General features: G+C 24.8%; 4 protein-coding genes across 4 annotated transcripts; 3 read left to right on the top strand and 1 right to left on the bottom strand. All coding sequences in view use genetic code 6, as the record gives it.

Moving 5' to 3' along the window:
* The first annotated feature begins 1,574 nt into the window (after nucleotides 1-1,574).
* Nucleotides 1,575-7,906, top strand: TTHERM_00059520 (transmembrane protein, putative). The gene is made up of 5 exons (XM_001007684.2): nucleotides 1,575-1,643; nucleotides 1,718-2,098; nucleotides 2,152-2,631; nucleotides 2,693-3,228; nucleotides 3,344-7,906. Exons 1-5 carry the CDS (start codon nucleotides 1,583-1,585, stop codon nucleotides 7,802-7,804), a joined length of 5,919 nt encoding a protein of 1,972 aa, XP_001007684.2. The 5' UTR covers nucleotides 1,575-1,582; the 3' UTR covers nucleotides 7,805-7,906.
* A 1,532-nt stretch (nucleotides 7,907-9,438) lies between these two features.
* On the top strand, nucleotides 9,439-12,101 carry TTHERM_00059530 (hypothetical protein; the record flags this gene model as incomplete). The annotated part of the gene is made up of 6 exons (XM_001007685.2): nucleotides 9,439-9,499; nucleotides 9,552-9,932; nucleotides 9,994-10,473; nucleotides 10,538-11,070; nucleotides 11,255-11,340; nucleotides 11,468-12,101. The coding sequence occupies 6 exons, from the start codon at nucleotides 9,439-9,441 to the stop codon at nucleotides 12,099-12,101; spliced, it is 2,175 nt and encodes a 724-aa protein (XP_001007685.2).
* Nucleotides 12,102-12,374: 273 nt separating this feature from the next.
* TTHERM_000059529 (transmembrane protein, putative) lies at nucleotides 12,375-13,598 on the top strand (the record flags this gene model as incomplete). Its single annotated transcript, XM_012795532.1, has 1 exon — nucleotides 12,375-13,598. One exon carries the CDS (start codon nucleotides 12,375-12,377, stop codon nucleotides 13,596-13,598), a length of 1,224 nt encoding a protein of 407 aa, XP_012650986.1.
* An 852-nt stretch (nucleotides 13,599-14,450) lies between these two features.
* On the bottom strand, nucleotides 14,451-15,089 carry TTHERM_000059528 (hypothetical protein; the record flags this gene model as incomplete). The annotated part of the gene is made up of 1 exon (XM_012795531.1): nucleotides 14,451-15,089. The coding sequence occupies one exon, from the start codon at nucleotides 15,087-15,089 to the stop codon at nucleotides 14,451-14,453; it is 639 nt and encodes a 212-aa protein (XP_012650985.1).
* Nucleotides 15,090-17,891: the final 2,802 nt, after the last annotated feature.

Raw genomic sequence — 17,891 nt, 5'->3', positions numbered from 1 at the left:
AATCAATTTTAATCTGTATTTTTTTATTCACTCTTAAAAAAATTATGAATCTTTTTGTGAATAATTGTAACAAAATAAAAATATCCTCAGTAAAATATAACTTGAGAGTTTATTTAATACAATACACTCACTTTTAAAATTATTAATGAGTTAAAAATCTATTTTTTTTTATTAAAATCAATTTTTATTATTTAAATTATTTGTTTGATAACTGATTATCTAAAATCACCTCATAATATAAAAGTGTTTGCTAATCAAAATGAGTATTATTAATATTGATATTATTATTAATATATATCCTTATTTTCTTTTATTATGCTAATATTTAAAATATATGGATGAAAAACATGCAAACAATTAATAATAATTTAAGAAAAAAAGAATTATTCTATACTCGTTTTATAGATTGTAAGCTCCTTTTGAAACTAAATCAAATTGATTTTAATGTATTAAGACAAGATAGCGATTGTTAATATCAATTAATAAATCTACTTTGCATACTTTAAATAGCAGAATGAGTATCTTAAAAAATTAATCCTTTTTAGAATTAATAATTTTGTAATTATTATTTTTAGATAATGGTTTATACCTACAAATTAATGTAAGCTAAATTAAATATGCAATATTTTGATATGGCATATTTGTTTTTGAAATTGTTTATTTTTAACAAATATTTAATTTTGATTAGTCGAAATCTTCTTATACTATTTTTGATAGAATCTAAATTATAATATTTATATTTAAAGTAAAGAAATCTTAAATTATTCCATTATTTTATTTCTATGAAAAATAAATAAATCTTTTATTAAAAAATCTTAATTTGAAATGACTAATATTTGTATTATAATATACCTTATTTAATTTTTATAAAGCAATGGCGATATTTATAATTAAGATTTAAATGAAAGTATAAATTCTATATCAAATTAATTAAGTAAGAAAATTAAAGATTAATATTTAAACTAACTAACTTTGATTTAAATACATTTTTACTTTATTAATATTTTTAAGAGATAAATTTATATTTTTGACTATGATAAATCCTTATTGCTTTTCAAATAGGTCAATGACAAAATTAATTAAAATTTTGTGGGGTTCAAGAAGATATCTTTTTACCTTAATTTTTAATGTAATATGTTGCTTTACTTGATCAAATTAATTTGAGACTTAAGCTTAACCTAAAGCTTTTTTGTTCTTTAAATGGTAAGATTTAGGTATTATTAATGTCACAGCATGAAGCAGTTTTTTATACCAGAAAACATAAATAAAATGATACTTAGTTTTTAAATTTCGTTTAAATGTTGGATTCCTTACTGTAATTTACAAGAATTGTGTTCATTTAGAAAATATTTACTTTTATTATATCTAGTTTTGAGTTACTGCTTATAAAAACTTAGAATAAATTAGATTAGAGACTTTTAAGAAAGGTTGTTCTATTTAATTAACCAAATTATCGTAACAATATACTATTAGCATTTTCCAATAATTCTTGTCAAATAAAATTATGTATGATAGAACCTAGCTAATACCATTATAATAAATTATTCAATCAAAAAATTAAATAAAAAATATTTAATAAATTATGGCATTTTATTTTTATATTCTAATAGTAATCTTCTTTATTATCTAGCTAAGCTTTTCAGGTAAAATGAAAATCTATTTATTTTTAATTTTATATATTTACTTTTTTAATTAAATAAATTAAAATAATAAAAAGCTGACAGAAACATTTTACTAGTTGCAAGTGATTTGGGTAACTTGTCTTTATTTTCAAAACCTACTTATACTTGCTAAAATGGATATGGAGTTTTTAGTTAGCCTATGTATGGTGGTTATTTTGAGTTTTCATAAGATAGTCCATCTACAAATAGCGCTAACTATGCTGTTTTTGAGGTTAACAATCTTCCTCCTCATTATATGAGAGAAGTTAGAATTGAAGTATTTTAATTAAAGTAAAATAATGTAGGAGTATTATTTAAATTGGATAGCATGAATTCAATTTCATATTCTTTAAGTGTTTCTGTTGCAGAAAGATTTAACCTACCATGCAATTTGAAAGGAGACAGCATTGAGCAAAACAGCGATTATTTTTATATATGTATCTTTTATTTTAAAGTAAAAACATAAATCATCATATTCTTTAAAAAAAAGTAAATTATTAGACAACTGCTATTCCATCAAATCCCTCATATTCAATATTTTCAGTTGTAGATGATGGTGAAGAATCTGGGAAATCATATATAAATATAAAAGAAATATAATATAATATTCAAACATGTGATAATACTTGCCTCTCTTGCCAAAATGATCCTAATTAATGTAAATCTTGTGATACAAATTGTTCTCAATTGTCTGGAAATAGTTGCATTCTCAATAATTTAAGTAATTATGTTTTATAAGAAGGAAAGTGTGTTTTGTCGTGTACCCTTCCTCATTTTAATATTGGAGGAAAGTGTATCTGGATTCCAAATTGTTAATCTGTGGCAATCGGAACATCTTAATGTACATAATGCTAAACTGGATTTGTTCCTGTTTAAACAAATAATTACGAGGCTCAGTGCCAGCCATATTGCCCAAAAGATTATTAAAATGTAAATGGAATTTGTGTTGATAATAAATAAAACACTCCTGGTAAATTATTTTTATTTGCAGCAAAGTAATTAAAATAAATAAACATTTTTTAAATAACTAGGATAGTATTTAATATAAGGACTTTATTCCTACATATTTTCTTATAGTGAAATAAATAAAATGTAGTTATAACTAAATAACTTTTTATCTGGAGGAGGTTTAGATTCTAAATTTACTCGCTGTGGAAATTATTTCCTATTAGGTGGATACTTTTCTTTTACTAAAAACTCACAAATCACTACATAATAATATACAACAGCATTTTAATATGTTAGAGTATCGTTTAAGTGGGTATTAATTGATTACAATACTAGCACAAACCCTATAAATCTTACATTTTCTGTTATTGGAAGCTCAACTCCTAGCTAGACTTTAAATATTAATGGTATGGCTTCCAAATAAATTTGTGGATTAAGCGTACCAGAATATATTGGTGACTTTTAGCAGGATTTCTTAGTTCCAAGTGGCAAAGTTACATTTTAAATCAATAATTAAATGCCTATTATTTATAGCAATATTCCTAGCGATAGTTCAAATGATAAGAATAACAAAAATTAATACTTTGGAATTAGGGAATTTTCTATTTATGCATTTAATGTAAATTTTTATTATTATAGATAAAAAAAATATATTATTTTTCAAATTTCAATTTTTTAATAAGCAAATAAATTTATTTAATTAATCAAATAAACTATTTTAAAATTCAAAAAAGTGTATTTAGAGCAATTGCTAATTATGCTCATCTTTAACTTCAAATGGGTGTACATAATGCATTTAAGGATATTATTTAGATAACTTTGTATGTAAACCTTGTTAATCAACTTGCTTAACATGCTCTTCTTAAAATACTTGCCAATCATGCTATGGAGGAGCTACACTTGACTCTTAAAATTAATGTGTTTGTCCAGACAAACAATATTGGAATGGAACTAGCTGTGTAGCATGTTCAAACACTTAATGCTAAACTTGTAATGCATCTAATAGCAATCAATGCTTAACTTGTCCAATAAATTAGTATCTATATAATGGAAATTGTCTAGATAAATGCCCAGAATAAACCTATCCAAATAATTTGGCATGCAATCTTTGCTTGCCTCATTGCTAAAAATGTACCAATAATTCTACTTGTATGATTTGTATGCCAGGTAAATATCTTTCTATTGATGGAACATAATGCTTAAGTTAATGCCTTCCTGGGTAATAGTAAAATCCTGATAAAAGATAATGTATTTAATGCACAGATCCTAATTGTTTATCATGTTAAAATGATGTATCTCAATGTACTTAGTGTGGTAATAATTAAAATTTATAAGGATATATTTGTAAAGCTAATTGCGATTCTTAATATTATCCTTTAAATTAAATTTGCAAGCTTTGCTCTTCTAATATTTCTTAATGCTTAGAATGTACACCTACAACTTGTACCAAATGTTAAAATTCATATTATCTTTATTAAGGAATTTGTTACAATCCATGTCCTCCAGGAACTTTTAGTGATTCCAAAGCAAACCCTCCCAAATGCACTTCTTGTTTAAATAATAATTGTGGAACATGTGAACTTCCACCAAGCTAAAACTGTCTTTCTTGTATATCTCCTTATTATTTGAATGGTACTTAATGTATAACTGATTGCGGTCCTACTATGTACTCTAACCCATAGAGAGTATGCACATTATGCTCTTCTACTTTTTCTGGTTGTTTTTCATGCACAATAAATGAATGCATTAGCTGTATAAATCCTACAGATTACCTCAATCCAATCACAAACACTTGTTCAAGTACTTGTCCAAATAACACATTCAAATCCACTGTTGGATCTCCTCCTAAAAATGTCTGTATTATTTGTAATTCTAATTGTTTAACATGTGATCAAAACAGTAATAATTGCATTAGCTGTCCTTCAAATATGTATTTGTAGGGAAATATTTGTTAAATATAATGCAATAATGGTTATTATCCTAATGCAAGTAATGTTTGTATTAGTTGCACAAATAATTTCCCCAACTGTAGTAAATGTGATAGCGTTGCATGTAAATAGTGTTTAGACCCCTATTATTTAGTATAAGGATTAAATACTTGTTAACTGTAATGCCCTCCTGGGTATGCAGCTACTTCTGCTAAGGGGTCTAACTAATGCATATAATGCACTAATAATCTTTGTATGAGATGCGATAATTCTAATTTAAATTCTTGTACATCGTGCTATCCTTAATCCTCAAATCCTTATCTACAAGGTAATACTTGTGTTTCTAGTTGTTCATCAAATTATTATAATAATAATTAGAATTAGTGCATTTTGTGCTCAAGTACTTTTCCAGGTTGTGCAACTTGTTCTTCAAATGCTTGTCTTTCATGCACTAATACAAATCAATATTTAGATATTACAACAAACTCTTGCGTAGATTCATGTGTCCCTCCTTTAGTTGGTGTTAACACTCCTTCAAAGTAATGTGTTTAAAATTGTGATAAAATAGCTTCTTGCATAAAATGTACAATAGATATTAGTAATAATTAAACTTGTCAATTATGTAGTAATGGAGCAGTTCTTGATTAAAATTAATGTATTTCTCATTGTCCTTAAGGAAAATATGCAGATAGCTAAAATATATGCTAATAATGCAACAAATTATTTATAGGATGTAGCATATGTACATCTACCACATGCAGTTAATGCTAAAATTCAAATGAATTTTTTGACCCTGTAGCAAAAATATGTACTTCATAATGTGTTTATGGAGCAAATCCTTCATCTCCCTTTTCTCAATGCTAAACTTGCACGAATCTTAAATGTAAAGCATGTCAAACTATAAATTTGAATTAGTGCACAAGTTGTGATCCAAAGTCATCGTATCCATATCTTTAAGATGGTAATTGTGTTGAAAAATGTTCCTCAAAATATTATTAAAATGGTGATTAGTGTGTTTTGTGTTCAACTAAATTTCCGAATTGTAGTACTTGCACAACTAGTAATTGTATTTCATGTGATTCAAATTACTACTTAAATACAGATTAGTAAACGTGTACTTTGAGTTGCCCTTCAAAACAATATTAAACTAATATAGGAGGGGTTAATATTTGCAAAAATTGCTTAAATTCCACCTGCTTGACATGTGATCCTACTAATCCTTTAAATTGTTTAACTTGTGATCAAAGTTCTAATTCAAAATATTTAGAAAACAATTAATGTAATTTATCATGCTCAGCAACAAATTATGCAGACCTAAATAACAAATGTTAAATATGCGATTCTCTTTTTCAAAATTGCCAAAAATGCACTCTTTCGTAGTGTTAACTTTGCAAAAATGGTTTATATCTTGATCTATAAACAAATAAATGCTCTAATTTGTGTCCAGATTTTAAATATACAGATTAATCTACTATGAGCTGTAAACTCTGTTCTTAACCCACTCAATGTATATAATGTGATGCTAAATTTCCTGACTAATGCTTGAAATGTGCTAAGCCCTATTTTCTTTTAAATAAATAGTGCATTTCTTCTTGCCCAGATGGTACTTATGGTGATAGTAATTAAATATGCCAACCTTGCAAATTACTAGATGAAAACTGCAAACTATGCAATCCTGGTTATTGCACTGTGTGTAAACCAAATGAATATTATTTAGATTTGGATTTTAAAAAATGTTTGACTTAATGCCCAAGTGGATATGTAAAGTACAAAGATATTAATGGTATTTAAATTTGTAAAGTAGCATATGGGGGAGCAACTCCAACATTGGTTATATCTAATGAAATATCAAGAGATTAAGATAAAATAATATTTTAAGCTTAAATAATATTTGATGAAGATGTTTTCGTTACAAACAAAAATTGGATTTTTAGTTTAGATAATGAATATCCATCAACTAATTATGACATAAATTATGATTTAGTAAAGGTTTAAGATCATCCTACAGTTAATGGAGTTTACACCCTTAAGGTATTTGTAAATATAATTGTAAAAGTTGATTCAAAACCTTTTAAGAAACTTTATGTGAACTTTGTCAATCCAAAGAATGTTATTGATGATTAACTATTTGGGTTAAAAGTTTATTATATTAATGGAGATTTACCTAGCTACAGTGATTTAGTGTACCCAAAAGTAACTGGAATAGCTTAAGTTACGTCATATTTAGTTATATTATCTCATATTATGCTTTTAATAGGATCTCCATTTTATTTACTAGTGAGCTTCTTTGACATTTTATAGCTATCTAACTACCTTTTATACCTGAATGTCTAATATAATACCACTCTTTACAATGTTTTGAAATTGTTAGATTTTGCTAATTTCGAAATCATACCTAATATTAGAGATTATACTTCAAATGCACCTTTTAAATTTAGAATGGAAGAAATTTCTACTTTCTTTTTTTCAAATATAATATAATCAATAGTTATTTGGTCATTATCATTTATTTTATACTTAATTTTTAGATTAATTGCTACAAAATTTGCTGACCATACAAATTCTATTGTAGATTTCTGTAAAAGCTATTCAAAACAATACTTTTATCAAATAATAGTTGGTTTAGGATTCCTAACATATTGTGATTTAATATTAGCTGTATTCTTACAATTTTATGATTCTAAATAGATGAATGCAAAAACAATTATAGGAGTAGTAGTAGGAATGTTAATGCTTTTAGCAATTTTATTTTTAAATTGCCTGACATTTAAATCAACAAAAATCAAAGTAAATGATTTACTACAAAATACTAATGTAAAAAAAGTATATGGTTTTTTATATAATGGACTTGAGATTAACAGAAAAAAAGCAATAATTAATTTACTGTTTTTATTTCGCAAAACCATAGTTATATAGCAATTGGTTTTTAATCAAGATAATCCTATTAACTAAGTTTATATATGTTGTCTAGTACTAGGAGTTGAAACAACTGTTATGCTAATTCTTAAACCTTATGAAGCATAAAAAGAGTTTAAACTACATGTTTTTAGTAGAATGCTTTTGATTATATCTATGATAATGATTATAAATTTAGCAATAAATGATGCAATAGCAAATTTGAGTTAGCATGGATCAACCATAATTTAAATACTAGTCTCTGTTTTGATCATCGTTATTTATATCTCTCAGGTCAGTTATTTAGTTTATAGGATTTACATATTCTATAAAAAAAAAAATATAATACCATCAAATATTAAATACATTTGATGATAATTATTAGTTTCTAAAGATAGTTATTATTTTAGTTTAATTAATATATTTTCCATATTATAAATATAGCATTCCAAGGAATTAGAGCTAACATTTAAACATATATTTTAAATATATACACATTTTTTTTATTGAGTATATTTTACGATTTGTAAGATTTTTAGTTTTTATATTGTGCAACCGAAATTTATATTTTGGCAAATAAGAATTTTTTAAAAATATAAGAAATATTATTGTTCTAGAAAACTAGGATTAATTGGCTGTTTTTACAGTGAGCACATATTGAAAAATTAAAATTTAATTTTTATATTGAAGAATTATTTTTTTAAAAATATCATTAACATTCTCAAAAATTAAAATAAAATAATTATTAACATGAAATTTAAACAAATAAAAATATTTAAAATAAATAAATAATGTAAATTAATAAAAAAAGGAAATCCTAACTATTAATATTTTACTAATCATATGATTAACTTTAATACTTTTATCAATGAATATCCTAAAATAAATTAAGTTTTCACTTGAAATCATATGATATTATTTTATTAAAAATCTAAAAGTTTGAGAACAGTTAATCAAATAAAATTTAATAATGTAAGTAAGTATTTATTTACTCTTTTTCTCAAGACAAGTTTTTTTTGCATTTTATTATTTTGTATTTTTGATGTTATTAAAATTAAGTTCATCTGTTAAATATACACTAAAATAAGTATTTTTTGATTAAAAGTCAGATTATTGAGCAATGATCTCATTTTAAGTTTTAAACATCACTTTGAATAAGTGTTATTGATTTTTATTTCAAATAAAGAAATTTATTTATGTTACTTGAAATCTTTACTTTTTATGCATGTAATCATAAAATATAATTAATTAAATTAGATTACAATTTTTAAATATAAAAGAATTATCAATTAGTTTTAAAATTAATTCTTATTGATGAATCTGTTTTTATCTAATAAGGATTAGTTATAATATAATTATTTAATTCTTAATTTATACCTATTATTAATGTCTCATTCAGTTTTAAAATATATTTTTGCACTTAAATTCTCTTAAAATTTATCAAATTGTAATCTAAAAATAAATTAACTTTAAAAAAAAAATAAATTGTTGTGTATATCCTTTTGATAACAAGTGTAAGTAGGAATTACTAATTTCTAATTAAAAATAATAGATTTTACAAATATATTTAAAAATAAACTATAAATGGATAAAATATGTTTGACAAAATACAAGATAGTTTTTACTCCTTTTTATACATAGATCATTCTAGTGTTCAATTGTGGGTATTACTTGTATTTAAATCTAAGCAATTTAAAGTTGTTATTGTAAATTAAAAATTTACCTTATTTTAATTTTTTAGTTGTAAAGTAAAAATTTACCTTACAGTTTGATTAGGATAATTAAAGATAAAAGCGATTAGATTTTTAATACAGGATTATTTTTCAATACCAAAAAAATCGTCTTTCTTATAATTGAATAATTCAGGTGATTATGTAAATTTGAGTTAAAGTCCTATTTATTAACAACTAATTCAATATTTTACAATTAAAATATAATAATCAAAAAATTAAAAAAAAAAACCAAATTAAAAAATATCTAATAAGAAAAAAATTAAAGAAAATAAAATGAAAAGATTTTTTACTTAAATACTTGGATTTTTTCTAAGTTTTTAAGTATTTTTAGCAGGTAATTTTGTAACAAAACTTTTAGTATTAATCAATTATTTATTTTTATACAGATAGAAATATACAGTTAGTTTCATAAGAATAAAATAACCTAAATACCTACAGTAAATAGACAGATATGTGTTATGATGCTTATGGAGTATTTGTTTAACCATTCTATAGCAAATTTTTTTGCACTGATGTACACCCAACAACAGCTACCAACTCATCTATACCAGTTTTTGACATAAGTAATTTACCTCCTCACTTCAAAAGAGATTTAAGGATAGAACTTTACAGCGTTAAATATTCAGGGCTATCAGCTTCATTCAAATTAGATAATTTAAGTCCTATTCCATATACTTTTAATATTAATGGTGATGAAAGACTTAAATTACCTTGCTAGAGAAATAGCTCAGATCCTGTAGCTTAAGATGGAGATTTCTATTATAATTGTAAATTTAAATTTAAAAAACTTTTAAAATTAAGTTGAAAAAATAAATTTAAAATATAAAGTTAACATCAATACTACTACTATTCCTTCTATGAATACTTACACCATTTTCTCTATTATCGAGACTTCTTAAGGTTGTACTTAATCGTATCTGAGAATTAAAGCTATTTAGTATAATGTAGAAAATTGTGATAATACATGTTTGTAATGCTCAGGAACATCAACTAGCTGCACAAAATGTGATGCAACTTGTTCAACTCTTCAAAGCTCAAGTTGTATTTTAAATAATAGCAATTATATTTTACAAGAAGGTAAATGTGTAACAAATTGTTCATCTCCTCATTTTAATATAAATGGAAAATGTGTATGGATTCCTAATTGTTCATCAGTAACATCAGGAAGTATTTATTGTACTTCTTGTTAAAATGGATTTTTGCCAATGTAAACAAATAATTATGAAGCTTAATGTTAATATTAAAATTGCCCTAACGACTATGAAATTGTTAGTGGCGTTTGCTAAGATAAAAAGAGAAATCTGTAAGGTAATAATAATTAATTATAAATTTTGTAAAAATCTTTGAAGTAATTAATTCTAATATTTAATAGGTTCTTACTTATTGTAGGCATTGTATAGCTTTACTTTTTCGAGCTTTGAGATAGATAAAAACGGATTAATTTACACAAATTTTGTTAATGTCAATAATTACTCATCAAAGTACACTCGTTGTGGTAACTATTAGCTTTTTGGAGGATACTTTAGCTATCGCAATACATCTTTAATTGCTACTAAGTAATATACCACCACTTCTAAGTATGTTAGAGTGTCATTTAAATGGATTTTAATAGATTATACTAACTCTACAAATCCTATAGGTTTAAATATTTCTGTAGTCGGAAGTACTTCTGGGACCTAGAGCATATAAATAACTGGTATAACACCTTCATAAATTTGTGGCCTTTCAGCTAATGACTATGTTGGAAATTTTTAATACGATTTTTTGGTTTCTAATGGTAAAGTTACTTTAAATATTCTAAACTAAATGCCTGCTACAATAAGTACTAAAGCGTCTGATAATGATGGAGATTTTAATAAATATCAATACTTTGGAATCAGAGAGCTTTTTATTTATCAACTTAATGTAATTATTTATTATCAAATTTAAAATTTTTAAAATTAACTTAAAAATTAAAATATTTTTAATTTTGGTTTCATAAATAATATTTTAACTATAAATACCAATAAGTAACGTATTTTATTAAAGGAAAGAAAATTAAGCTATATTTTTATAAAATAAAAATAAAAATTTTATTTATTTTTTCTAGATTTTTATTCAATAAAGCTCTTCAAAAAATGTTTTCCCAAATAAAATACAAATAAATTAATACTATTATCCATTTACAAATTTGCTGTAAGCTTAAGAAAAAAAAATTTTTTATAAATTTACAAAGCTTAATTAATTTGAAATTAGCTAAAAAATTTTAACTTAATTTAAATTCATAATTTTTGTCCCTTAATTTATATTTTTGAAATATAAGTGCCTTTAAAGTTATTGTATAGCTTGTAGTTCTTTATCAAATGGTTGTACTTAGTGTTCTTAAGGCTATTATTTATCAAATTCTGCATGCCTCCCTTGTTTATCAGATTGCCTTTCTTGTACAGAAGGAACATAATGTACAGTTTGCACTGGTGGAAGAACTTTAAACACTTCAAATTAGTGTGTTTGTGCAAGTAAATAATACTGGAATGGCTAATAATGTGTAGCCTGCTCAAACTAAAGTTGTAATACATGTAGTACAAGTGATAGTACTAAATGCTTATCATGCTTATCAAACACTTTCTTATACAATAACTAGTGTTCATCGTCATGCCCTAGCTAATATTTCAAAAATACTGTCTCTTTAACTTGCGATTAATGCATTACAAATTGCTAAACATGTATAAATAATACCTCTTGCAGCCAATGTTTGCCTAACTATTATTTACAGCCAGGCTAAAACACTTGCTAAGCTACTTGTCCTTCTGGATATTAGTTAAATACCTCAACTTGGAGCTGTAAAGCTTGTACAGTCTCAAATTGTGTCTCATGCTAAGCAGATATTAGCTAATGTACAAAATGTGCAACTAATTATAATTTACAAAGCACATAGTAAGGTACATAATGCTAAATGACTTGTAATAGTTAATATTACGCTTTAAACTAAGTGTGTCTAAAATGTTCTTCTAACTTTAATAATTGCTTATAATGCAGTAGTTCCTCTTGTACCTAATGCTAGGATTCATTTTATCTATATTAAGGAGCTTGCATAAGCATATGTCCACAAAGCTATTATCAAGATACATCAACTTCTATTGCATAATGTACACCTTGTTAAAATTCTAATTGCAGTACATGTTAACCATCTAGTTAAAATTGTTTAAGTTGTATTTCAACTTACTTTTTGAATGGAAATTCTTGTGTGTAAAATTGTGGAGCTAATATGTATCCTAACTCTTCTAATGTATGCACCCTGTGCTCTTCTTTATTCATAGGTTGTTATTCATGTTCTTCTACTTAATGCACTAGTTGCATAAGTTCAACAGATTATCTTGATTCTATAAATAATTCATGTGGTTCTACATGTCCTATTGGATATTTTTAATCTACTACATCAACAATACCATCTATAAATATTTGCAGTGTTTGTGATTCTAATTGTTTAAGCTGCACTTCAACGAGTACAAATTGCATAAGCTGTAAATCAAATATGTATTTATAGGGTAGCTAATGTTAACCATCATGCAATTAAGGGTTTTATCCTAATTCTAGTGGAATTTGTGTTAGTTGTAATATAAAGTTTTCTAATTGCAATTAATGTACAGCAAGTAGCTGCTCATAATGTTAAAGTTCATATTATTTAGTTTAAGGAACTAATACTTGTATAAATTCTTGCCCTTAAGGATATGCGACAGATACTTCTTCATTAAATTAATGCATCCTATGTACAAATACAGATTGCAATTCTTGTAGCACTGATTTAATTACTTGTATTACATGCACTTCAATTAAACCCTATTTATCTAACGGTACTTGCGTATCTCAATGTGGTAGTGATTAGTATGTAGATCAATTATCATCTACATGTACTAATTGTAGCTTTAAATTTGTTGGCTGCTAGACATGTACATAAAATTCATGTTTGTCTTGTATCAATAGTACATATTACCTCGATATTACTACTAATTCATGTGTAGCATCATGTGATGCATCTCTAATTACACTACCTCCTCCTATCTCTTAATGTGTGTAAAACTGTGTAACTCTAGATCCAAGCTTAATAAATTGTATATTATGCACAAATTCTTCAGGAACTTTAACCTGCTAATTATGTACAAATCAAAAAGTTTTATACTAAAATGTTTGTCAGGACAATTGTCCTTCTGGATATTATGCAAAAAGTTAAAATATTTGCACTTCTTGTAGTATTTTATTTTAAGGTTGCAATACATGTACATCAACTAGTTGCTCATAATGTTAGAATTCCAGTGATTATTTTGATCCTATTCTTGGTCAGTGTGTAAATCAGTGTTAAAATGGAGCAAATCCTGTTTCACCTTCAATTTTATGTTAACCATGCACTAATTCAAGCTGCTAAACATGCTCAACAAGCAATTTAAGTTAATGCATGAGCTGTAATTCAAATTCATCATATGCTTATTTGTAAGATGGAAATTGTGTATAAAATTGCTCATCACAATACTATGTATACTAAAATAGTTGTTTATTATGTTCATCAATCCACTCTTAGTAATGTATTTCTTGCGATTCTACCTAGTGCTATTAATGTAGTACTAATTATTATTTAAGTATAGATAACCAGAGTTGCGTTTAGGTTTGCCCTTAAAAATAGTATTAAGCTTTGATGGATGGAGTTTATAAATGCCTATTATGCTAAAACACAAGATGTTCTTAATGCGATCCAACAACTCCAAGCAAATGCTTAAGCTGTGATTAAAGTTAACCTACTATTTATTTAGAAAATAGTTAGTGTAATTTATCATGTAGTAGTACAACTTATCCAGATTAAAATAATGTATGTCAGATATGTTCAAATTTATTTCAAAACTGCTAACAATGTACATCTACTATCTGCTTACAGTGCAAAACTAATTATTTTATGGATTCTATTTCGAACACTTGTGTTTAAACTTGCCCTCCAGGTAAGTATGGTTCCACAGTAACAAATAACTGTGAATTATGTGGATAAAGTACAGAATGTTCTGTATGTAATTCCTAATCCCCAAATATATGTACTTAATGTAATAGTTCTTATTACTTATATAACTCAGTCTGTGTAATCCAATGTCCCAATAAAATGTATCCTGATTCTAATAATTAGTGCTAACCTTGCACTAACATTTAATCTAGCTGCTTATAATGCACTTCTGGCTAATGTACTTAATGTATTGATGGCGACATTTATCTAAATCCCTTAACAAATTTATGTGATAATAATTGCCCAGATGGTTATTTTAAAAATATCAGCACAACAAATGGAATAAAAATATGCTAACAATGTTCTAATCCTCTATGTAAAACCTGCTAAATTGATGGATCTTGTTTAAGTTGTTATTCAACATTACCATAAAAATACTTAAACGGTTCATAGTGTGATTCAACTTGCCCTTAATATATAGATAATGTTAATAATATTTGTGTTAGCTCCTGTAATGCCAACGAAACACCAGATCCAACTACTTTTATATGTGAAATTTGCCCTTATTTAATTTACAATAATTAGTGCTTGACTAATTGCCCTTCTGAAACAATAATCGACCCCGTAAATACTAGCACATGCACTTTATGCTCAAATATATATTCTAACTGTTCCTAATGTAACTCTAGTTAATGTACATAATGCTTATAAGGATATTTCCTATCAAATGGAATTTGTGGATTAAGCTGCCCTAATGGAATGTTTAAAGACTCTTAATCAAGTTTATGTGTAAGTAGTTGCTCATAATCAGGATATTATGCAGATGTAAGTAGTTAAAGCTGTTTGTAATGTAATTTAAATTAATGTGCTTAGTGTATTGATAATAGTAATAAATGTACTACATGCAATAGTGGTTATTATCTTTTTCAACAAACTAATTTATGCTATTAAACCTGTCCTGCATAAACTTATCTTGATCCTATATCCTAATAATGTATCACTTGCACTCAACCAACATGTTTATTATGTGATTCTGCAACAAAATGCACTTAATGTTCAAATTATTTGAATATAGATGATAATTAATGCTATTCTTAATGTCCTAATGGAAAATTTATTTATAAAAATTAATGTGTTAGCAGTTGTCCTGGTGGTAGTTTTTATTAATTATAGACAAACACATGTATTTCTTGTCCACAAAATTGTTTGAATTGCACATCGCTAACAAATTGCACTTCATGTTAACAAAATTATTAAAATAATTCTGATTAAACTTAACTTTAAATATGCGATTAATGTATTTCTGGATTTTATATGCTGAACTATTAATGTGAATAATGTTCCTCTAATTGTTTAACATGTAAAAATACTGATAGCTATTGCATATCTTGTCGATAGAATTAAAATTTAAATAGCAATAATTAATGCATTTAATGCTAGTAAAATTAATAATTTGACTCAATTACATTAACATGTATTAGCAATTAAGCTGGAGGAGTAACACCATAACTTATGATTTCTGATTAAATTTCAATATACAAAGATTTAGTGATAATTAATGCTTAAATTATTTTTGATACCAAAGTAATTATTAAAAACCAAAATTGGATATTTAGTTTAGATCAAAAGTAATCTAGTGATTATAAAATTATTTCCAGCATTTTTTAAGTCACGAATTCATCCTAGTAACTTCAACCAGTAAACATTGCTTAGGAAGTAAAAATAATGCTTTAAATATAAATTACAGAATCTTCTGCGAAAATTACTTATTAAATGCTATATGTAAATTTTGTTGATTCTTTAAATATAGTAGACCCTAAAAATTTTGGATTGAAAAAAATAAATTTAAGTGGAAATCTACCTAATTATAACACTCAGACATATCCATAAGTCAGTAGTGCAATAAAAGTGATCTCAGCCCTAGCCGGATTAAATCTACTTATGTTACTATTAAGTAGCCAATTTTATTTGCTAGTTAGTTTTTTCGATATCCTATAGCTAGCGAATTATCTTCTTTATTTGAATGTCTAATATGGTAGTACACTTTATAATGTCATTAGAATTTTTGATTTTGCTAATTTTGAAACAATACCCAACATAAAAAATTAACACTCAGATGCTCCATATAAGTTTTAACATGAAAAAGTTGATACTTTTATTTATTCTAATCTAATTTAATCAGCAGTTATTTGGTGCTTTTCATATGTCTTATATTTATCGAGCAAATTAATAAATAGGAGGTTTTTTAGCTATTAAAATATATTTTTAGATTTAAGTAAAATATATGAAAATGAATACTTCTATCAAATAATAGTTGGGCTAGGATTTTTGACATATTGTGATTTGATTTTATCTGTTTTCCTTTAGTTTTATGATTCAGAAAATATAACAGTTGTAACTTTGGTTGGAATAGTATCTTCTATTATTTTACTTTGTGCTATTGTATTTTTGAATTTTATTACATTTAGCTCTGTTAAAGTTAATATTTACGAGTTAGTTAAAAGCAATAAATTGAAATAAATATATGGATTTTTATATAGTGGATTAGAGCTTAACCGCAAGAAAGTATTTATGAATATGATGTTTCTTATAAGAAAAACTATTGTACTTTATTAATTAGTATATAATTAGGATAATCCAGTAAACTAAAGTTATGTTTGCTGCTTAATAGTAGGAGTAGAAACAACAGTTATGTTTATTCTCAAACCTTATAGGAATTATTTAGAGTAAATTTTGCATTTACTAAGTAGAATGTTTATGATATTCACTATTATAATAATAATAAATTTGGCTATAAATGATGAAATAAGCAATTTAAGAGATGATTAGAATAATTTATTACAAATTATTTCATCTATACTTTTAATAGCCATCTACATTTTATAAATTTCATACCTAATTTCAAAAGTGATAGACTTCATTAGAAGAAGAAATAATTAAAATATTCCTTTGAAATTGACCTGATATTTTTTGTATTTTTTAAAATAATTTCTGCTAAAATTATCTAAATTTTTTTATTTTTTGTGAAACAAATAATAATAGTTATTTTAACCTGATGTTGTGTTTCAATATTTTTTTCTTCCATGTTTTAGTTTTATATTTATGAAGCGAATGTTAAATTTAGTTTGTTGATGATATGATTCATTTTTTACACATGAAAACAGTAAAGCTCCAATATATTTTGGAAAATATATTAAATCAATTTAAAAATCCTTAGTTTAACTATTTTTATTACAATTTCTACAAATAATATTTTATATTAATTGCATGTTGATTAGATAATCTTATATTTTAAATATAGATTTGAATATATTTATTTTAAAGAAAAATAAATTTCATTTAAGTAATTTAAAAAATATATTATATATTTTAGAATTTAAACCTAAAATAGAAAAATTTGGATAAACTTGTAATGGTTGTTAGATTATCCTACAAATATTTTTTAGTTTTTGTTACTAGAAAAAATAATACGTTTAAGAATTCTAAAATATAAATAAATATTAATAAATTAAAATAAGTCAAACTTCAATGATTAGTTTTTGTTTGTTGAATTTCTATTATTAAAATTTTATTTTTTTATAATTTACAATTTATTTTTAATACTTAGGTATTTAAAATGAAAAACTAAACAAACATTTACAATTTATCTTTATAGTTTTTAAATAAAGATTTGTTGCTATTGATTTTACATATGTAAAATTAAAAAATTAACTTTTTTCTGAAGAAATCCAAATATTCAAAATAAGATCAATTGAATTTATAGTTA

The sequence above is a fragment of the Tetrahymena thermophila genome (assembly GCF_000189635.1).
Source record: "Tetrahymena thermophila SB210 genomic scaffold scf_8254811, whole genome shotgun sequence".
NCBI classification, from domain to species: domain Eukaryota; phylum Ciliophora; class Oligohymenophorea; order Hymenostomatida; family Tetrahymenidae; genus Tetrahymena; species Tetrahymena thermophila.
This window is presented reverse-complemented; position numbering and strand designations above follow the sequence as displayed.